Here is a 24,240-nt window from a genome sequence, read left to right on the forward strand (position 1 = left end):
CCCGGTCATCTTCTCCGATCATCTTTTCCGATGAAATTTTCCGACTAGACATTTTATTTTCTGATGATACCTAATAAAAACTCGACTTTTAATCCAAATCTAAACCACAAACAAAATCATTTACTCAAATGATACGATATCAAATTTCATACGTACGAGTGGATTTTTGTTTACAACCAAAACTTTACAGTCAGTCAGCTAAGATATGGCCCGAATTCACCCGTTATCCGATTTATGCTCGGGAAAAAACTTATAAGATATTACAGATAAATATCATTTTCGCCAGTAATGTACATTCAACATCAAACCAGCCAGCCAGCCAGATAGAAATATAAATATAGATATGAATATAATTGAGCACTAGCAACAAATGATAGAGCACATAATATATAATTTTGAAGGGTTGTTGATTGATAGAGTGATAAAGATAGAGGGGGCAACCACCCTTTTCATCGGTCAATGGCTAGTTAGAAATAGAGTTGGTCAGTCGGTGTAAATAATAAGTTTGTGAGTCCATCGGTGAAGATGACCGGAGGCCGGAATCTTGTTGGAGTAGATGAATGGAAGAACGAATTACATTTTTCGTCCCTAGAGTTGACACGTTTTTCACTTTTAGTCCCTTGGGTGTAACGTTAACGGCCAAAAAAAGTGGCCAAGTTTAAGGTCAAAGTTATAATGTTTTCACTTTATGGATCAAAAGTGAAAAACGTGTCAACTTCAGAGATGAAAAATATAACTTACTCTAATAAGTTTATATATAAATGGTACATGTGAGACAATATTCACATGTGAACAAGAAGTTATTTTTAAGATTTTGAATAAAATATATTTTACGATATGAACTCTTCTAATTTTTCACGTTAATGAACTTTAAAAACATTTAATATAATCTATAATTTAAGATTTTTTAAGGTTTTAGAAAAAAATGGTTTCATAAAAAAAGTCAACTTATATAGATAACATTTTCACACTCCATTCACTAATATATTGCCTCCAAAAAGTTTTTTTTTTTTTAAATGACTAATCCTGCTAAACGTCAAGGGTTTTTGGACTCGGTAATGGCACAAATGAACTTCCCATCTAAATGGAGGCTATGGATTCCTGGCATTCTAACTTCTAGCCGATTCTCACTTTTAGTAAGCGGTTCTTGGCCTCCGTCAAGGTGAACCCCGTTTCCCATTCTTGTTCATAATAGTTATGGAAGCACTATATTCGATATTAAAACGGGCCACAGACTTGGGAGTTTACCATATCTAAGATGTACAAATTATGGGCCTCTGAGGCTCTGATCGCTCACTTTTTATATGTTGATGACGTGGTTTTCATTGGCGAATGGTCATCAACGAATTCCTTGAATCTTGGAAGGATTCTTAAATGCTTTTATCTTGCATCTGGCCTAAAGGTTAACCTTGCAAAAGCAGCCTCTATGCTACTATGGTATTGGAGTGAATTTACAACAGCTAAACTACATGGCTATGCCCTCTTACATTGTTAAGCTGGTGCCTTCACATTCAAATACCTAGGTCTTAGGTAGCATGATTTTGGTTAAAAATTGGAATCAATTTTAGATACCTTCAAGTCCAAATTCTTGATTTGGAAGGCAAAATATATGTGTTTTGGAAATGGTGCTCTAGAAATCTGTTCTTAGCTCACAAACTACTTTCTACCTCTCACTCTACAAAGCGCCCCTACAGGTCATTGAAGAACTTTATCAATTAAGACGAACATTTTATTGGGGTAGTTCATTTGATAAAGGCAGGATCAATTGGGTGGCTTGGGAAAATGTAATTAAACCAAAAGACTATGGCGGTGTGAGTCTAGGATCCTTAAGGGACTCAAATCTTGCAAAGTTAGCTAAATGGTGGCGGAGGTTCAAAACCGACACGAATGGGTTGTGGTGTGAGGTCATATGGGCTACTCATCATACATCCAGACATTGGTCCCATATTCCAGCAAAGATCTCCATCCCAGGTCCCTGGAATAACATATGCAAAATATCATCAGTTTTGGTTAAGAAATCTCCATGGACCTGCTAATAAGGGGAATTATGGGTAGCGGTTAAGAAAGAAAACCATTATAGCTATGAGCCAACAACCTCGTGGAATACAACAGAAAGAAACACTAAGAAACAGGTTAATGTTATGAATCGGAGGGCAATGAAAAACAGGTTACCAACGGTGGAACGTTATAGAAGCAGAGAATTATGGTTTTCACCGACATCATGTGTACGGTGTGGGTACTTTGATGAGAACTTAGAGGATATTATCCACTACATGCCCGAATTCACAGCAAATAGCCAACAACCTACTAGGTTTTCGGCTAGTTTATCCATCATTGGTGACAAAATTGGGTTGGGGTTCCAAGTGCATTATTTCCTAGTGAATATCTTTAACTGGATCGATAAAATGTAGAAAGAACAAGGTGTAAACATCATGCAGAAGCATGGGCAGGGCAGGGAAGGGTCTATAAGATAACCGAGAGTCTAAGCTAGAAGTAATACCCATAGTAAGTAGCCATCTTGGAAGCATGGGCAGGGTAGGGTCAACAAGATAACCGAGAGTCCATAGTAAGTAGCCATTAGACCTTGCAGTCAGAGACAAAAGGAACCCACTTTATTCATTACTCAACTTTTTTAAGATCCCGGTTAGCATGATAATTCATTACAAGGGGTCGATGCAGAGCATCCCTACACATTGTTTCATTAAGCCTTCCCAATGCCCAAATCATGTCCCCAATAACTGATAGCACGTACCTCAATATAATGTTTACGCTTAGAAACATTATGTATATTATTACAATGCTCACATTCGCAGCAAGTCCAACCAGACCACGATTACTAGTTTAGTTACCTTGAAGCTACAAAACATCAATTTTAGAACATAAGGCTAAAGATGTCGTAGATTACCATACTCATGGTATCCACATGACACCGCACATGTATAAATATATAACCTGTAACATTTATTAAAGAATAAATGAAATTGTTTCTAGCAAATAGCAATTCAGTACTCATGAATGTAACATTTGATTAAGTCAAGACAGGGAATAAATTGAAAAACATCTACTTCATTTCAATGGCAACAATTTCATCAAACTTAAACAAAAATATGGTAACTTATAACTAACCAAAAAGTGGACCCACTTTAGAGAACTTTATCTTAAGTCGCACCATCATTAATCTTTGTTATCAACGGCCGATTGGGAGATTGGGCCGGGGGATAGGGTGTAACACTCGTCATTTTAGAAACCTGGATTTACAAAAACTTTGCCTAACGACGTTCAAACTTTGCGAAAAACGTATATATAAAACGGCACCATCCGTAACCGGATGGTACCTTTCACAAAAATTGTGTTACTAAATCGTATCGTCACAAAAATAAATGATAAATCCAAGTTATGGCACTAAAATATATGCCATACATCAATACATACAACATAAGTCATTAATAAGTAACCAAACAATGACTAACGGGAATTTTAAGCATCGGGAAACTAATGCTAATCTTCCTTTATTCTTCTACCCATCTCACGATTCACGTACTTCACTAGCTTATACCTGTTTATCCTGAAGGACACAACATTTTCATAAAAGCAAGTGTTAGCTAATAAAATTAGCTAAGTAAGATACACACATTTTTGATAAAATGTTCTTCATTTTACTTTCATAAAACTTCGTCATATTTTACTAATCAAAACATAATCACAGTACATATCATCCACAACAATCATAGATCAACCCATACTTCTCTTTTCCCACATGGCATCACATTTCATTTCATATCAACATATACTTCACATCATCATATACTCACATCTTAATCAATATCTTATATCATATCAACATAGACTTACCACTTAAACGTAACTTCATATTATATCTTGTCATATAACACATAAGCTTTCACACGTATTCATATTAGCACACGTAGAGTATTTACTCCTAATTGTGCCTATCAACGATACATCATACTTATCAACATATCCTCTTATTATCTTGACCAACTTATGAACTTTATAAACTTAATCAACTTATCAACTTTAATCAACTTATCAACTTTAATCAACTTCAATCAACTTTAATTAACTTTAAGCATTCCGTTATGCTTTTAACATTGGTGGGTAGTCACTCCACCCAGAAATACTAGATCAACGTAACTATGCCGCAAGAAATTACTCAAGCGACCACTTTTAGTAATCCGTCTTGATGGTTAGTCACTCCACCCGGAAATACTAGATCAACATAATTATACCGCAAGGAGCCACTCAAGCGACCACGTACGCACTAGCTTTACAACTAGCACGGGTTAAGCTTAACACGACTTATGCTTGAGACTTCTTATCTTTATTAGCTTAGGCTACACTTTCCCCTAAACCAGTCACTTATCACCATCTTTACTTTACTTTATATTAGCTTAGGCTACACTTTTCACCTAAACCAATCACTTATCAACATCTTTACATTACTTTAACTTTAGGTGTATTCATTACCTAATTAGTTCCACATCTATTTCGACGTTTAATCTCACTAACGTGCACAACTCATAAAATTTCTTACGTGTATCTAGTGAACTAGACATTTCACACTTAAGTGTCACATATAAGCCATCACGTATCAACATCAAGACATATCAACGGAATGAATTAACAACACATATCATATTCATAGTATTTCGACGTTTAATCTCACTAACGTGCACAACTCATAAAATTTCTTACGTGTATCTAATGAACTAGACATTTCACACTTAAGTGTCACATATAAGCCATCACATATCAACATCAAGACATATCAACGGAATGAATCAACAACACATATCATATTCATAGCAACATCAACGTAAGCATCATACTACACATGCATATAATTACTTCAACTTTAAATGTCATCACAACATAATTAACTACTTCAACATGCACATGTTCCCATATAACCTCCTGCATGACCCGAATAACCCTACACACATAAGATAATCCGATTAAGAGGTTAATTAAAGAAAACTACCCTACAACGTGAGAAAAGTCATGTATCTTACCTTATACGGGCTCACAACAACTTAAAGTAAGCTTACAGTGCTTGATACGTAGTCCCGGAAACCTAGAACGAATGATTAGCGAGCTAAGCATTAAACAATGATTTTCAACACAAATAGGCTGGGTGTGCCGCACCCCATATCGCACCCCTTCTCGGTATCAATGAGTGCGTCGCACCTATTGAGAGGTGTGGCGCACATACTGATGACACACTACCAAACCTCCCCTCAAAACACTAGGTGCGTCGCACCCTCTTTAGAGGTGCGTCGCACCTACTAGACGAACCAACACTCTTCACTTCGTTTCTCCTTAATCTCCTTCCAAACGGATCCCAAACCTCTACCACAACTAAAACCCATTAACTTAACATTAATTAGGTCACAATTAAGCATTTGAAAACATCATTTAATCCTTGAATCAATTGCATAAATGAATCCTTCTTTTGATCATCAAAACGACTCGAAACCGCAACGTTTGGTTCAAAAACACAATCGACCACACATGGATCTAATTAAACACCTGGGATTCACTTATTTACATATAAACAACATTATTCAACACTAAATTTTGCATCTTGATATAGTTAACCAACTCAATTAACGATTTTACTCACGAAAACGTCGTTTTTAACCGAAAACATCAACTTCCAACAACCCCAGCCCTCATGGTCGAATCTACATGGATAAAAACTACTTTAAAACTTAATCAACAATCAATTGATGATATAATACCGTTAGGATTGATCAAAAGATCGAAAACCAAGCAAAAACCCTTCCGAAATCCCCCGAAATCGACTAGAACTTGAAAATTTGACCTAGGGTTTTGTGTGAAAGACTTTTCTAGGGTTTTAATCTGATTTCCCAGCCTTTGGGTCGTGGATGAGGCCATATATATACTGGAGCAACTTACAAAACTTCACATATAGCCCTCGCACTTTGTTACAACTCGTTTCGGCCCTTAACGACTCTTTTAACGCCTACGGGAACACTTATCGACCCTTATATCTTATCGGGAACATTAATTGACTTTATTAATCATTATCAACTTTAATTTCATTACTTTAATCACTTTAACACATATCTCACGTCAATCATTTAATTCACATAAGCACATACAAAACACAGAGTAATTAACGGTCGCTAACGGCAAGTTAACGGTCAACGTCAAAAAGTTTTAGGATGTTACATAGGATGATACCAAACTCTCAACAAAGGTAGTCGCATAATCACATCTATCAAAATATTTGATTTTAGAAGATGAACCATGATTGGAATAACACACAACCAAATCCCATCTCGATTGCAATAAAATTGTCCCGTCATTCGAGATAAAGAAAGACAGATAATGAGGAGAATCAAAATTAAATGGATACGAGACGGAAACCAATTTAGTCCAAGAGTCTTGCACGCCGTAAACTTTCATCACCGATATATCTGCACGAGTTACTAACCGATAATTACAAAACACGCATAACCATTCTCCCAAAGCCCCCAGTGTCAAAACCTTGTCATCTTCATCGTACACGGGTTGCGAAACTTCACCATATGTCTCATTAGCTAAATTCAAAGAAACAATCGTACATGGATAGTTTAACCTGGTAGCTCCTCTATGAGTAGCCATCCAATGAAGATATCCATTTAAAAAGACACCAGACACGTTCAGCAGATAACCCTGAGGAAAATCACCAATATGCTTCCAGTTTCCAGTTTTTAACGAATATATCTTCACTGATTTCTTTTCATTGATAGATACCGCGACTACTTTGTAATCATTGGTAGCCTTGTCGTATGCAAAACCATACACCTTCTTACACCTCCATGAAGGCGGTGCGACAAAAGTAGTCGATATTCTGGTACTTGGGTTCCAAATAAACAGAATATCAACCCTCATCAGATCAAAGCATACAATGCAAACTAATCCGTTACATGAACCGACAATTGTATGACACATATTATGATGATACAACGGATGAGAATGAGATGGAGGCACATGGTTCAAGGAATTAACAACAGATTTCTCAAACAAAACATCATTAACAGGACAACTTTTAATGTTTTTTCCATCCCCTTCGGTGAATATTATTCTACGATGCGAATTTGTAGTTGAGGAGGAGGATAGTTTAAGATGGGATTTGATGAAAAAAGGGTCAGAAATCAAAGACCGCCATCACTTGCAAACGGACTTACATCTTAACGACGATTTCACCGGAAGGCTCAACAAGATTTCTAGAATGGTATCATCCTTAAGTATAGGAACCGATTGTGCAATTCTCTTTGCTTGTTTGGGTGACATATTCAGGTTTTGTTAGGGTTTGTAGTCCGATAAATAATGGTAAATTTAAAATTAATACGTTTTTCATATTTAGTCACTAAACTTTAAAATTTACAAATTCTATACCAAACTTGTCATTTTATTCACTTTTGGTAACCACATCAACTTCGTTAGTTTTTCTCCGTTAACTTGTCCACGTTAGTTAGTTTTTTTTAGCCCAAAAGTCAACAGTTTTGGTTGAAAAGTCAACATTTTAGGTCAAAAAGTCAACGCTTTCAAACAAAACTGTTGATAGGACTCAAAAGGTAAAGACTAAAACCGTAACTTATAAAAACTATGGCTCAAACCTATAATTTTTAACAACCACTTGACGCATTTTATATATACACTTTAAAAGACGATAATTAAATACACAAAAATACCTAACCATAATATGATGTCAAAATCAATCATCAAAAGATGGATTAGTATATGGTAGAGTTTGAGCAAAATCCTCCTATGCAGGAATGGAGACAAAAGTTTTTCAATATGAGTTCCTCTGGAATTAGAGTTGGGTATATGAAGAGACATGCCGTTTTGCTTAAATTTACCGTTCAGAAAATAAAATAAAATATAATGTCACTTATTATCATCATTCTAAAATAATATTTAAAAAAATCCGATAAAGATTTTCGAAAATACCTACCAATACACCAAATTATTTGTTTTTTTTTTTTACTTTTTTTAATGGTACTTGTTAGTTGTCCCGCGGCTCATGAAGTTTGGTACAATATTTTGTTTGGGATCTTGTTTCGTGCATCTATCTTCATGCGTAGATCACTAAAATGGAAAACAAAAAAAAAACGTTATTTGCTCAGCCGCATGCGTCTTATGTAAGTCCATAAACCACAAGATCTTCAACGTCAAAGCTATATGTGTCCTTGGCATCATAGATGAGCTTCCATTGGATTGAATATAAATGAAGGATGGAGGGATTGACTTGGGATTGCTGAAAAGTTTCAGTTGTGAAAACCGAGGCTCCAAGATGTTATTTAAGGTGTTTCTTTTAACTTTCAACTAGCAACTTAAGTAGTAACAGAAATACTCAATTAAAGTGAGTAAACAAAATTATACATATTCGGTCTCATAGATACATATAAAATCATGGGAAAGAGTCTTCTTTGCAAACTAAGGCCGCCCTGATAGGATAGTCGTGCTATGTGATTGTCTAACACCCCTCAGTAGTTATGGAATCAAATTTTAATACTACCGGGTGGAGAAAATATGTTATTGGGATGATTATAAGAATTAAATGGGCTAAGTAACTAAGCCGTTCAACAAATTTTAATAGTTGTGACTTTATTTTACCAGGATCAATTAATCCGCCTCATCATGTCTCCATGTTTGGGTCCTGTTAGAAAAAAAGGTCCTGTGTAAAAATCAAATACAGATATAAATTTAATTAAAGAGAGCATCATTGTAGCTATGAGCCAACAACCTTGTGGAATACAGCAGAGAGAAACAATGAGAAGCAGGTTAATATTATGAACCGGAGGGCAATGAGAAACAGGTTACCAACGGTGGAACGTTATGGAAGTGGAGATTTATCGTTTTCGCCAACATCATGTGTACGGTGTGGGGACTTTGATGAGAGCTTAGAGGATATTATTACTACATGCCCGGATTCACAGCAAATAGCCAACAACCTACTAGGTTTTCGACTAGTTTATCCTTCATTGGTGACAAAATTGGGTTGGGTTCTAATTAAGTGCATTATTTCCTTGTAAATATCTTTAACTGGATCAATAAATGTAGAAAGATCCTTAAGCTTGTAAAGAACAAGGTGTAAACATCATGCAGAAGCATGGGCTGGGTCAATAAGAGAACCGAGATTCCACGCTAGAAGTGATCTGCATAGTAAGTAGCCATTGGACCCTGCAGTTAGAGACAAAAAGAACCCACTTTGTTCATTACTCCACTTTCTTAAGAGCCCAGTTTAGCATAATAATACGTTACAGGGGTCGATACAGAGCATCCCTACTCATTGTTTCGTGAAGCCTTCCCAATGCCCCAAGCATGTCCCCAGTAACTGATAGCACCTCAATATAATGTTTACCTTTAGAAACATTATGTATATTATTACAATGCTCACATTCGCAGCAAGTCCAACCAGGCCACGATTACTAGTTTAGTTACCTCAAAGCTACAGAACATCAGTTTTAGAACATAAGGCTAAAGAGTGTCGTAGTTTACCATACTCATGGTATCCACATGACACCTCACGTGCATAACTATATAAACATGTTACATCAGTACCCATCAATGTAACATTTGATTATTCAAGACAGGGAATAAACTGAAAAACCTCAACTTCATTTTAATGGCAACATTTTCATCAAACTTAAACAAAAATATAGTAACTTACAAGTTATAACTAACCAAAAAGTGGACACACTTAAGAGAACTTTATCTTAACTCGCACCATCATTAATCTTTGTTATCAACGGCCGATTGGGAGATTGAGGGGGATAGGGTGATACCAAACTCTCAACAAAGGTAGTCACATCAGTAAATCTATCAACATATAAGATTTTAGAACATGAGCCATCATTGGAATCACACACAAACAAATTCCATTTCCATTGCAATAAAATTGTCCCGTCATTCGAGATAAACAAAAGCAGATAATAAGGAGTATCATAAGTAAATGGATACGAGACCGAAACCAATTTAGTCCAAGAGTCTTCCATGCCATAAACTTTCAACACCCATACATCTTAACAACGATTCCACCGGAATCAACACGATTTCCAGAATGATATCATCCTTACCAGCCAGTGGAACCGACTTTACGATTCTCTTTGCTTGTTCCAGTGTCATTTTCAGTTTTGATTAGGGTATGCAATTTGGTATAATTAATTTTGGGGGAAACATATTTTCTTTATGTGTGCAAATGCATCATAATATCAGACGATTGGGATTTAATACCAAACCAAATTTTTTGGTCGATAGAAACCTTTTTATCGATAATAACTCAATTAAAAAGTCATGACTTAATCGATAATAACTCAATTAAAAAGTCATGACTTAATTTTGATTGACTTAATTCATTAAGTCAATTAAATATGTATGTTATTAACTTAATAAGTAAAAAAAACAACTATATTGACTTAGTTTATGCTAGACATTACGTTTCTATTCAGCCACTTTTTTCATTCAGTCATTTCATGACTATATAAATATCTTTTAGTTTATCATTACACGGGTAACTTGCTAGTTTGATTTTACCATTTATAAAATCTTATAGTTAGAAATTTTTTAAAATATTTAACTAAAAAAATTAGTCATTTTCTTTACCAATTACCGCAACTTTGAACTTATTGTAAACCACACCCATTCTAAATTTATATATACCACTCGGCACATTTTATTTTATCTATTTATATATATTCATAATTTATCCTTTACTAAAATACTAAAAATATTTATCTCTATATCTATTAAACTTTTTTTTTATATATTATTTTCCAAACAACATGATAATTTGTTAGTGGTTTAAAACCTAAAAATGACATCTAGACGGACAGTACGTTAGAGGTTGGAACCCGAAGGCACCTTATATACCAAGGGTACGATAACACGACCCACAAGTTTCCGAAAAGGTAAACCCCCCACTCCCCACCCCCAAAAAAATCTCGAACTTACAAAGAGGGCCCAGGTGACTAGTTGATTTAAGACTAAGTGGTTAACTTTTATTTAATTAGAAATGCAAAAGTTAAAAAAAAAAAAAATTTATATTTTTTTATGTTTTACAAACCAATTTTATTGTAACTAAAATTTTTATTCCATGTTCTTTCCGATCGACCGCTTCAACTGATTGACTATTTTTTTTTATAGATTTTTTAAACATATTTAGTAAAATCTATATCTATAATCTATAATACCTTATAAAAGAAACCGGGTTCCTCCCCTTTATTTAATTAAGAACCTGATAAAACAAAAATACCCTTAAATAATCTTCCTTGCTAGGCACCTTCTCATGTGATATACCAACTATGCCCTTCAACTATTTTCATCTCTAAAAAAATACTCTCACCGCCACCACCGGACCGTCTTCCCCACCACCACCGCCGCATTGCGCGGATACCATGCTCGTCCCTTATAAAGGGAATTGGCTTTAAGTAATTAAGAACCTGATAAGTCTAAAATACCCCTCATCTTAATACATCTTTTTTTACCCATCTCTATAGTCGGACTAAACTACCCTTACGAAAACTTTAGACCCCAAATCCATCTCTATCACTCACAAGACATACATGAAACCCTTTGATATGTTGTCCCCCTTTTCTCATCCGCCGTACCAGAAATCAACCCCATAAAAATTCTGATTACATCTCTGGCGGCGTGATGGCGTCAACTTATAGTTGCTATTGTTCACTGATCTTGATAGTTCGTATCCCTACTGATATTGTTATTATTTTTTGTGTGTATTTTGCTTAAATTGAGTGATGCAAATTATAATTTTGTACGTTTTTAAATATTACTGATAAGTGATATTGCTTTTTTTTATTTCTTTTTAAAACATTGTAATTGTGTACGTTTTTATAAATTTGAGTTGATGGTGGTTCTTTGACCCTTCCAAAAGCATTTATCTGTTAGTAATATATAGATACAGATAATGTTATAAATTTCCAAAAAATAAAACAAACAAACCCATTTCTTCAATCTATTTATTTTTAAGCCATGAAAGTAATTTTTTTTCCTATGATAGATCGATTAGGGTTGCTTTAGGTGATTATTTTTTGATAACGTTTGAGTTTACGCAGAAAACAGTGGCTTAAAAAAATGGGTTCAGTTATTGGCCCGGCAAAAGAATTGTCAGGCAAAGAGAGAGCTATGCGGCATGGAAGCAACGGTTACAAAAGCTATCTCTTAAAACTTCACATGGTAAGGGCTACCACATGTCTGTTTTTTTAATCGAACTTAATACACATTTAATAAGTGACTAGATTTTATCGAATTTGTCATTGATTTTTATTATGTTTTCATGTTTTAAGCTACAATAATAGTGTGTTATTGTGTATGTATGTGTTTTAGTAGGCTTTAGTATTCTTGGTTTTTGATGGTGTGTGAGTTAACTATTATTTGAGCTTAAATATAAGCATGAATTTTAATGATCTTTGATTAATGAAACTGTGATGATGTGAACTATCAAAATCGAAAATATTACTGCACATCTATGGTTTTATTCACGACTTTGTTGGTGTCTATTATTGTACTTCTAGCCTTATTGATGAGGTATACCACCATCATTATTGTATTTCTAGCTTTGATCATCTTCACTTTAATTCAAGTCATACGTAAGATAATATTTGTTCTAAGTTGATACCTGGATGTATTTTGGTTTGTTTTATGTAAGCTAAATGCTTTTTTGTTTTTTGTTTTTGCCATGCTTGATGATATAATTTCTCTAATGCTTGCTTAGGCCTGGTCGTTTGGAAGTCCAAGTGGAGATCAGTCATATATATGAGTGTTGTTTCTTTAGTTATGAACTTGCTAATAGAGGTTTTGTATCTGTTGCGGGTGACATTGCCTTTAATCACTTTGGAGAAATTTTGGTGCATGAAATAAGATATATACATGTTAAGATGAAGGTATGAAGAATATTGACACACTTAGATACAACATTGTTTGGAAAAGCACCTCGAACTAGCTCCGCTGGAGTTCTTGACCACCATCAGGTGAGTAGCAAAAGACGAAACATATACTGTTTTAATTTTTGTCACAATGATAAATTTTTATTTTACCATATTGATTTTGGAGGATAGTTGTTCCTCTTACAAGCAATTTGAACTTATTGAATATATTGAGCAAGCCAATCAATTGACCCCCAACGTATGGAATTTTTTCCCCCTAAAGTATACTTATTTTTTTGTGATTTATTATTGTTTGCCACCATTATTTAATGCGAGTACTACATTATCTACATTCAGTTAAGATTATTAGCCATATCGTATGTGTATTTCTATTATATATTATCCATGTGTTTTGTTAGTACATTCACAAAATTGAAAGGTACCGTTACATTTAACAACTGTTTTTTTAGAAGTACCGTCGCAACGCGCCGGCACCCCTCTAGTTATTATTAAACTAGTTACAATCCAGTATCTAACTAAAATAGTCAAAAAATATATCAATTAGGTATTTAATAACTAAATATACATACTAATTTATAAAAATAATTATAAAAAGCAAAGTAAAAGAAAAATAAAAAATTGGTTAAAGCACTCAAGAAATCCTTGACTTGAATTTATTTTACCAATTCACACACATTCTAACTCTTAAACTTTTGTATACCACCTCAATTCTAAATTTATAAAAACCACTTGGCACAGTTTACTTATACATTTTGAAAAAAATCTTAACAAATAAATTTACAAAAGAGACGTAACCATGATATAATGTCACTTAATATCATTATTCTTAAATAAAAAAGATTTAAATTCCGGCAAAGACTTTCAAAAATTACTTACCGATTCGCTTTTTTTGTTATATATTTAACGACAATTGTTAGTTGTCCCACAATTCATGAAATCTGAAAGAATATACTCATGAGATTGGTGTGGCGCACATATAGCTTAGATAGGGTATGCATTTGCACACACTTTGAGTATTAAAATTAGTGTGAAAATTTAAAATTGAGTCTTTTTGAATTACTTTACATAGACTGCACACCCAATGAAAAAGAAGTGCATACCTAACAAACTGAGTCTTCATTTTATCGAAACACATTATTGGTGTGTTGGTCAGCTCTCATTTTTGTCCCTGCTGACGCAAGTTCGATTCATAGCAGAGCAAAGATTTTTCTTTATTTTCAGACTTAAACCGGTCGGTCCGATCTCGTTTTTATAACCATGTTAAGACCCCAATTAGTAAGGCCTCAAACTTTAATGTTATTGGGTCGAGAATATATGTTATTGTCATAATTAAAAGGGTTTAGTGGGCTATTGTTTCAAGCACCGACAGAACCGGAAGCGCCCCTTCTTCTTTCAAAGAGAAGAGTACGGATTATTCACATTTCATTTGATGGTCAGAGGCGAATTGAAAGCTCACCGTAAATAACTATCAAGAACGAAGTAATCCTTTAGGATCAAATTCTAAAGACTCATATTTTATAAAATTACACTAATTTCCCTTATCTATCTTTACACAAAATATTAAACTTAGAAAATAATTTATTAAACAATTTTGATATCGAAAACTTTATTTACCAATGACTAATGGACTAAGTAAATGAAGAAATATGTTAAAATTATAAATTAAAATTTTGTAGCGAATATTGATCTTCTGGTACATGTTATTTCCTCCAAAAATTTCTTCAAATTTGAAGTATGGGTTGGAGACACACAAATCTCAAATTTTAAAAAGAGAACTGAACAAAGAAAACCAAAGTGTATATATCAAATTTATGAGCAACAACCTTGTGTATTTCAGTATAGTAACTAAATGAAATTTGGGTGTATATAAGAGATATATTATAAATTGGAAGAACGTACATACATCAAACTGATAGGAAAAAGCCTGCAAAATTAGCAGTCTATCATTCACTGATGACAAAATTGGGTTGGAGGTCAAAGTGCATTTTTTCTTTGTGAATATCCTTAAATGGATCGATAAAACCAATTGATCATAAATCAACCGGTACCTTCGCCATGTGACCACATGAGCACACAAGATGAAAAATGTAAGATCACAAGTTCAAATCTTGCCAAAGGCTCCATGTGTGAGTGTGAGGATGATACTTCACCAGACATGGGTTCCATGTTGTCTACGTTCTGGGTACCAGGATGGTACATTAGACCAAAGGGTTCCTACCCATTTACCATTTTATTTTTAATGGATCCATAAATGTAGAAAGAATTTTAAGCTTGTAAAGAACAAGGTGTAAAGATCATGCAGGGGTATGGCCCGGCAGAATCAATATGAATATGTGATGACTCGGAGGTGTATAAACATAATCTGCATAGAAACATCAAAACTAGGTGAGACAACCAGCCGAGCAAAATTTATAGAAGTGGGGAGAACGTATTACATATCAATGGAACATAGAAAACATAGATCCGAAGAATACCAAAACATCCCCTACAATTTCGCGGCATCCACAAGCATACTGCCAAAAGAATAATTTGCCTGTCAATTGTGCAAAGAGAACCAAACATGTCCCCAATAACTGATAGCACGTTAATAGTTCAATACTAAAATTTCTCAAAAGCTTGGTTTAGCATAAGAATGGTCAATGTAGATCATCCCAACAAATTATTTCACAAAGGCTTCCCAGTGCCCAGAGTATGTCCCCAATAACTGATCGCACCTCGATAAGTGTCAAAGATTAGACATAATGGTTATGTTTTGAAACATTGAAAAATCACATATATTTTTATACACATTCGCAACAAGTCCAACCAGGCCACGACCAAATTTAGTTACCTCAAGGCTGCAGAACATTATTTCTAGTACATAAGGCTAAAGACTAGTAAAGAGTGTCGTAGTTACATCTGATAAACCAGTTACATCTGATAAAGAATAAATGAAACTGTTTCTAGCAATAAATTGAGTACTCAATGTAATATTTGACTTTTAAAGACAGGGAATTATACATCAACTTCATTTCAATGGCATCGATTTCATCAAATTTAAACAAAAATATGGTTACTTACAACTAACCAAACCGTGGAATCGACTTTAGAGAACTTCATCTTAAATTGGATCATCTTAATTAACAAGACGTGGCAGATGAAAGAGAGCATCATTGTAAAACGTATTATGGATTTCAGTATAGTGACTAAACAAAATTTGGTTTATTTAAAAGATACAATTAATTGGAAGAATCTGCATAAATCAAACTGATAGGAAACAACCTGAAATATAGCAGTCTAGTTTATCATTTGATATGAAATTACCTGAACATTATTTCTAGAACATAAGGCTTGTTGTACTATATTGTAGGTAACGAAGATATGGTTACTTACAACGAACCAAAAACTGGAATCAAGTGCTGATCGAGGGATAAGGTGAAACCAAACTCTCAACAAAGGTATACGCAGCAGTAAGTCCATTCCAATTTTCAACTGCGGAGGATGAACCATCTTTGGTATCACACACAACCAATATCCACATCGATTGCAATAAAACTGTACCATCACTCGAGATAAAGAAAGGCCGACGAAAAATACAATTGTTAGCTGGATACGAGATGGAAACTAATTTAGTCCAAGAGTCTTGCACGCCATAAATTTTCATCACCCATACATTTGCACAAGTTAAACGATAATCACAAAGCACGCATAACCATTCACCCAAATCCCCTAGTTTAAGGGACCTTGGTTTAACCATATCCTCAGCCCGTTTTTTGCCATTCTTTCTATTTCTGTTATGTTCTTTATTTGTATTCTTGTATTGTTTAGTAGTACTTAATTATTGTAATTCGAATGTATCTTCAATAAAATTGTTGTTTTCTTGAATGGTGTCCAACAATCTTAAAACTGATTTTCTTTCTTCACCATTCTGTTAATTCAAATTACAGAAATATGTTTTCCAAAACTTTATAATGTACTTTTCTGTAAAGTTATTCATTTAAATTAGTCTTTACTTTCTGCAAGTTTTTTAGTAAAACTTTGATTGTTCTATTTCAGAAATGGCTACTGAAATGAACTCCTCTACTAATGGAACTACTTCTTCTACCACCACCAACACCGTTGGTGCAAATGTTTCACAATCTGTAGGACTTACTGTCTCTACAAGCATGGGACCTTTAGTAGGTACTCAAGCTGCCCAAACTATGGCCAACCACTGTGAAAAACCAGAAAAGTTTTCTGGAAACAACTTCAAGATGTGGCAACAAAAGATGTTGTTCTATTTGACCACTTTGAATCTTGCGAGATTCCTAACTAAAACAGCACCTCAAATTCCTGAAGGTTCTACTGATGCTCAATCAGTAAGTGTTGTTGATACTTGGAAGCATTCTGAATATCTATGCCGAAACTATGTGTTAAATGGTCAAGTTGATTCACTGTATAATGTATTTTGCAAAATAACAACTGCAAAAGATTTATGGGAATCTTTGCAAAAGAAATACAAAACCGAAGATGCCGGAACTAAAAAGTTCATAGTTGCAAGGTTTTTAGAGTTTAAAATGGTTGACTCTAAAACTGTTATGGCACAGGTTGAAGAATTGCAAATCATAATCAGTGAAATCTTATCAGAAGGAATGGTTCTTGGTGAAACATTTCAAGTTGCTTCCATGATTGAAAAGTTGCCCCCAAGTTGGTTGGATTTTAAAAATTACCTTAAGCATAAGCGAAAGCAAATGACCGTTGAAGAGCTTGTTGTTCGTCTTCGAATTGAGGAAGACAATAGAGGTGCTCAAAATGGTGGTCATATTGAAGGTCTTGCTAAGGCCAACTTTGTTGAACATGGACAAAGTTCCAAAGGAAAAGGTAATTTCAAGGGTAAAGGGAAAGGTCCTATTAAGAAGAACAAAGGAAAAAGGATGGATTTGAATCCAAAGAATGGTGGTGTGAAGAAGAAGGTTAGTTTGTTCAAAGGGAAGTGTTACAATTGTGGTGAATCTGGTCACCGAGCTGATCAATGCAAGAATCCAAGGAAGGAAAGGGCAAATAAGATCGAAGATAACATGGCTCTTGTTGCTATGATTTCTGACCTCACGGCTAAGTTGGAAGAGGTCAATCTTACCACCGATGGAATCAAAGGATGGTGGGTTGATACGGGTGCAACCCGTCATGTGTGTCCGGATAAGACTATGTTCCATAACTTGAAAGAAATATCCGGTGAAGAAAAGTTGTATATGGGAAATGCCGCTACCGCCGATATCAAGGGTGAAGGCGATGTGATCCTCAAGAGGACTTCGGGGAGAGAGCTCAAGTTAACCAATGTGTTGTATGTTCCCGAATTGCGTAAGAGTCTTGTGTCGGGTTGGTTGCTTAACAAGAATGGGTTTCGTTTAGTGTTTGAAAGTGATAAGTTTGTGTTAACTAAACGTGGTTTGTATGTTGGTCAAGGTTATGTCCTTAATGGGATGTTTAAGCTCAATGTTGTACCTATTAAGCAAGTGAATGAAAATGCTTCTACTTCCGCTTATTTGATTGAGTCTTCTAATATTTGGCATAATCGTCTTGGACATGTGAATTTTAATTCAATGTGTCGTTTAATTAAGTTAAATTGTATACCATCTTTTAACATTGATTCTAATTCTAAATGTCCAACTTGTGTTGAAGCTAAACAAACCACGAAATCTTTCAAATCTATTGAACGAAACACCGAGCCACTTGATTTAATCCATACCGATGTATGTGATTTTAGATCGATTCCCACTCGAGGTGGTAACAAATATTTCATTACATTTATTGATGATTGTACAAGATATTGCTATGTATACTTACTAAAGAGCAAGAATGAAGCAATAGTTAAGTTTATCTTGTACAAAAATGAAGTTGAGAATCAACTCAACAAAAAGATTAAAAGATTAAGGAGTGATAGAGGAGGTGAATATGTTTCTCCATTTGCTGAAATTTGTGCTCAAAATGGTATTATCCATGAGCAAACAGCTCCTTATACCCCACAACAAAATGGCATTGCTGAAAGGAAAAATCGAACTCTTAAAGAGATGATGAATGCCATGTTAATAAGCTCGGGCTTAGGACAAGATATGTGGGGAGATGCAGTTTTATCGGCAAACTATCTTTTGAACAAGATACCTTTCAAGAAAAAGGATGTTACACCTTATGAGTTATGGTTTAATAGAAAACCATCATATAAGTTCTTGAAAGTGTGGTGTTGTTTAGCAAAGGTGGTGGTTCCACCACCTAAAGTTCAAAAGATAGGACCAAAAACTGTTGATTGTGTATTCATAGGATATGCTAAGCATGGTAGCGATTGTGAATCCTCAAATCTTGCTGAACATAGTAGTGCATATCGGTTTCTAGTACATGAGTCTAAGAACCCGGAAATACACAAAAACAGTATACTTGAGTCAAGAAATGCTTCGTTTTTTGAAAATGTGTTTCCTCGTTTGGATCGAGGAAAATCTTCTACATCAACTCCGGTTGATAAGATTGTTCCAGATGATCATCAAGAACAATCAGAGGAAGAAGAAGTAGAACCGCGAAGAAGCAAAAGGCAAAAGATTGAAAAATCTTTCGGGCCTGATTTTGTTTCTTATATGGTTATGAGTGAACCTCAAACATATCATGAAACGGTTACTTCACAAGAAGCACCTCAATGGAAAGAAGCCATTAAGAGTGAAATTGATTCTATTTTGCAGAATCATACTTGGGAATTAGTTCATCTTCCACCTGGTTGTAAACCACTTGAACATCGTTGGATATTCAAGAAAAAGATGAAATCTGATGGCTCTATTGATAAGTACAAGGCAATACTTGTGGTCAAAGGATATAGACAAAAGAAAGATCTTGATTACTTTGACACATATGCGCTTGTAACTCGAGTAACTTCGATCAGATTGGTGCTTGCGATTGCAGCATTGAGAAATTTGGAAATACATCAAATGGATGTAAAAACCGCATTTCTCAATGGAGAGCTTGATGAAGAAATATATATGGAACAACCTGAGGGTTTTTCCGCTCCTGGCCAGGAGGACAAAGTTTGTAAACTTGTCAAGTCTTTGTATGGATTGAAACAAGCTCCAAAGCAATGGCACCAAAAGTTTGATCAAGTCATGCTCGATAATGGTTTCAGGATTAATGAGTGTGATAAATGTGTTTATGTCAAAGACATATCTAAGGGATATGTTATACTTTGTCTATATGTCGATGACATACTCATTGTGGGTAGTGATGATAGTATGATCAAATCTACCAAAGACATGTTGAAGGCGAGATTTGACATGAAGGATATGGGTTTAGCAGATGTCATTCTTGGAATGAAAATTACTCGAACCTAAGATGGTCTAGTGTTAAGTCAATCTCACTATGTGGACAAGATCCTTGAGAAATTCAGTCCCGAGGACTCAAGAGTCGCTCGATCTCCAATAGATACCACGCAACATCTATCAAAAAATAGAGGTGAAGGTGTTGCTCAATTGGAGTACTCAAGGGTAATTGGCAGCTTAATGTATCTCATGACAAGTACTAGGCCTGACTTAGCCTATGCTGTTAGTAGGCTAAGTAGATATACTAGTAATCCTAGTTTGGAACATTGGAAGGCTATGACTAGGTTACTAAGATACTTGAGATATACAAAGAATTATGGGCTGCATTTTGGTCGAGATCCAGCTGTATTGGAAGGATATAGTGATGCTAATTGGATATCCGATATAAAGGATTCCAAATCCACAAGTGGATATGTATTTACTCTTGGAGGAGCAGCTATAACTTGGAAATCGTCCAAACAAACGTTAATTGCTAGATCCACGATGGAATCTGAATTTATAGCATTGGATAAAGCTGGAGAAGAAGCAGAATGGCTACGACATTTCTTGGAATATGTTCCAAGATGGCCAAAGCCATTAACGGCTATTTGTATACATTGTGATTGCCAATCGGCGATTGGTAGAGCTCAAAATACAATGTATAATGGCAAGTCAAGACATATTCGTCGTAGGCATAATAGTATATGACAACTGCTCACAACAGGGGTTATCACTGTTGACTATGTTAGGTCAAAGGATAACATTGCGGATCCGCTAACTAAAGGTTTAAGTAGTGAGGCAGTTTATAAGTCATCAAGAGGACTGGGACTAAAGCCCATTGAGTAAATTTGTACGAAGGAAAACCTAACCTAGATGTAAATGGAGATCCCATGATCTAGGTTCAATAGAACAACCTAATTGTACGAATAGAGGAAGTCATTGTGGGGAGTACCCCAAACATCAAAGGGAGTTTACAGTCACTGTAGGGGGAGAACCCACCACAATAAAGTGAGTTGCAAATTTTTCCTAGTCCATTCCTATATCAAATCAATGATATCATAGAGGTTAAGCTTATAGCTTTTAATGATTGTGAGCAATCACCTATGTTAGAGAGAAGTGTGGTCGCTTCGAATGGAATTGTGGGGGCGCAATTCCTAGAGCTCTCGCAGAACCAGGATAGTGTTCCATGACCATAACGGACACGAAAGTGAGGGGTTAACCAGACTAGGGAAAGTATTGTGTGATGTGCAATAACGTCTACGTAAAAAGGAGTTAGTTCAAAGACATCAAGTTCTACTAACTGCTAGGAGACTAAGTGCACTTACAAAGGAAAGTTCAAAGGGTAACACCTACTTATCCTGCAATACTTGACTGTCGGAATTTATCTTTAATAACCATATCTATTAATGTGGGGGATTGTTGGAAATTTTATGTAATAACATAGAATATCCAAGTTAATAGATATGTTAAAAGGAGTTGAAAGAATAATTAACTAATGTGAGTGTGTCCCACATTGGTAGAAGAATAAATATTAAGTATGTTTATAAGGAAGAGTGTTGGAGGAATTATAATTCCTTATAAGGGGCTACACCCCAAGTGAGCTAGGAGGGTGCGAAGCACCCGACGCGCCGGTGCCCGAGCCCGAGACCGGGGGCATGGGCGATGAGGCGTAATGTGGCGTTTTTGTGGCGCACTTTGCACGCTCGCATCGCCGCGAGCCGCTATTGAGCCGTCTTTATTTTTGGCTAGTTCAGTATGGCTCGGTTATGGCTTACATGGCTTGATTATGGCTCAGTGGGTAGTTGTATATGGCTCAGTGGGTGGTCTTATTCCAGGCCTTGCACCTGGCAGGACACTTGACTTAGCCTTAAGTGTAACACATGTTGTTTAATCATGCAAACCAACATGTGTCCCACTAAAACATCCACTAACCAGTTTATATGTATATAAACTATACTTAGTGGTGTTTTGGTAGTTCAGAAACAACGGAAACACTCTCTCAAACTGGATCATCAACCAGATTTTCTTTCATTTTCTTCATTTCGTTTTGTTCTTGAAGGTATAATTCCGGGTTGTGGTTAACTCCGGCAGTACAATCTGCTTTGGCTGTTGTACCCTGGGAAACTGTCGGGTTCACTTCGGTGGCCCGAAATTAGTTTTAAGGGACCTTGGTTTAACCATATCCTCAGCCCGTTTTTTGCCTTTCTTTCTATTTCTGTTATGTTCTTTATTTGTATTCTTGTATTGTTTAGTAGTACTTAATTATTGTAATTCGAATGTATCTTCAATAAAATTGTTGTTTTCTTGAATGGTGTCCAACAATATCTTCACTTTGTGTTCATGTACTGCGACTACTTTGTAATCATCGATAGCCTTGTCATACGCAAAACCATACACCACATAATCCTTCCTTTCAGGCGGCACGTCAAAAGTGGAATATAACCTAGTCGAAATTTTGATACTTGGGTTCCAAATAAACAGAATAACGTACACCCTTTAAATGAAAGAATACAATGCATACTAATCCGTCACATGAACCGACGATTCTAAAAGGATACGCATAATGACTTTTCAATGGAAGATCAGATGGACACACAAGGTCCAAGGAATTAACAACAGATTTATCATACAAAACATCATTAAGAGGACAACTTTGAAGGGTTTTTTCTCGACTGTCATTGAAGAAAATTAATCTATGATGTGCAATTCTAGTTGATGATAGTTTAAGATGGGATTTGATGAAAAAAGGGTCGAAAATCAAAGACAGCCATGGCTTGCAAACAGCTTCGACCGGAAGCCTCAATAAGATTTCCAGAATGATATCATTCTCAGGTAGAGGAACCGATTGTACCATTCTCTTTGCTTGTTCCAGTGTCATTTAAAGTATTGATTAGGGTTTGCAATTCGGTATTAATTCCGAGGGAAAATATTTTCCTTTACGTAAATACATATGTTGACTAATTTTAAAGAGTAAATCATATGGAAAGTCAAGTAACATGGTATGGGCATGACTAGTACTAATTCAAGCATCCCATGTTTTATCCAAGGTCTTGAGTTCCATTCTTACGGATGACAAGTCTTGGAGTTTTTTCCTCCGAATATTTGTAACGGCCCATGGTTAACATCTCGTTGTCTATGGTACGTGCAAGGCTTCACCATTATACGGTAAGATTTCCCTGATGTCGCATACTGACTGAATGTTCGGGAAAAAAAAAACATGATATGGGCCGGGTTTAGATAATTTTGGACCACTTAGTATTACTCTGTATTTTTTAGAACAATAAGTGTTAATGTTAGAGCCATTATCTATTTACCAGTATAAACATTGTACCTCATACAATTAGTTAAGTTAATGTATGCATGTATGGGCATTTATTGATTATTATAAAATGTTGGTTAAAGTATTATATTCAGATTAAAATTTTTTATTACAGTTTTATTTTATTATAAACACATTGAATACAATATATATTAACTGTACCATTAACACACATAAAATGTAAATTTGTACATATAAATCGATTTAAAGTGATCATTATTGTAAAACCTTGTGGATTTCAGTATAGTGACTAAACGAAATTTGGGTTTCTTTAAAAGATACAGTTAAATGAAAAAATCTACATAAAGCAAACTGATAAAAAACAACCTGCGGTCTAGTTTATCTAACATTGATGACAATATTGGGTTGAGGTTGTAATCGATATGTGCATTATTTCCTTGAGAATTTCTTTCAACTGGATCCATATATATATATATATATATATAGGGATTGGGTATTGTAAAACAAGTATTAAAGTAAAATAAATAGGACAAGATCTTGACCCTTAGATCATGGTTAGATGCCCTATGATTTTTATGATGTACGATGATTTTCAGTAGAAAAAAAACTTATTGTTTTATTTGTTTTACTTTAATACTTGTTTTATTTTACCTAAAACCTATATACATATATACATAGTAAAAAGATAAAATGAGAACCAACTATTTATCGAGAACTACGAGAAATTTTTTCT

The 24,240-nt window shown here is 35.1% G+C and overlaps 2 protein-coding genes across 2 annotated transcripts; both read right to left on the minus strand.

Annotated features, from left to right (window-relative positions):
- Nucleotides 1-6,204: 6,204 nt before the first annotated feature.
- On the minus strand, nt 6,205-6,921 carry LOC122601030 (F-box/kelch-repeat protein At3g23880-like). Its single transcript, XM_043773808.1, has one exon. It carries the CDS (start codon nt 6,919-6,921, stop codon nt 6,205-6,207), a length of 717 nt encoding a protein of 238 aa, XP_043629743.1.
- Nucleotides 6,922-16,329: 9,408 nt separating this feature from the next.
- Nucleotides 16,330-23,105, minus strand: LOC122601031. Its single transcript, XM_043773810.1, has 2 exons — nt 22,749-23,105; nt 16,330-16,731 (listed from the first exon to the last, which is right to left on the minus strand). Exons 1-2 carry the CDS (start codon nt 23,103-23,105, stop codon nt 16,330-16,332), a joined length of 759 nt encoding a protein of 252 aa, XP_043629745.1.
- Between the last annotated feature and the right edge of the window lie 1,135 nt (nt 23,106-24,240).

The sequence above is a fragment of the Erigeron canadensis genome, chromosome 5 (genome assembly GCF_010389155.1).
Source record: "Erigeron canadensis isolate Cc75 chromosome 5, C_canadensis_v1, whole genome shotgun sequence".
Lineage (NCBI taxonomy): Eukaryota > Viridiplantae > Streptophyta > Magnoliopsida > Asterales > Asteraceae > Erigeron > Erigeron canadensis.

Bases quoted from the DNA above. Each gene is read 5' to 3' on its own strand.
- LOC122601031 (XM_043773810.1), bottom strand. From the start codon at position 23,105: ATGACACTGGAACAAGCAAAGAGAATGGTACAATCGGTTCCTCTACCT. The intron at 16,732-22,748 runs GTATGCATTGTA...AAACAATACAAG, and splicing joins TCGGTTCATGTGACGGATTA to AATACAAATAAAGAACATAA.
- LOC122601030 (XM_043773808.1), bottom strand. From the start codon at position 6,921: ATGAGGGTTGATATTCTGTTTATTTGGAACCCAAGTACCAGAATATCG.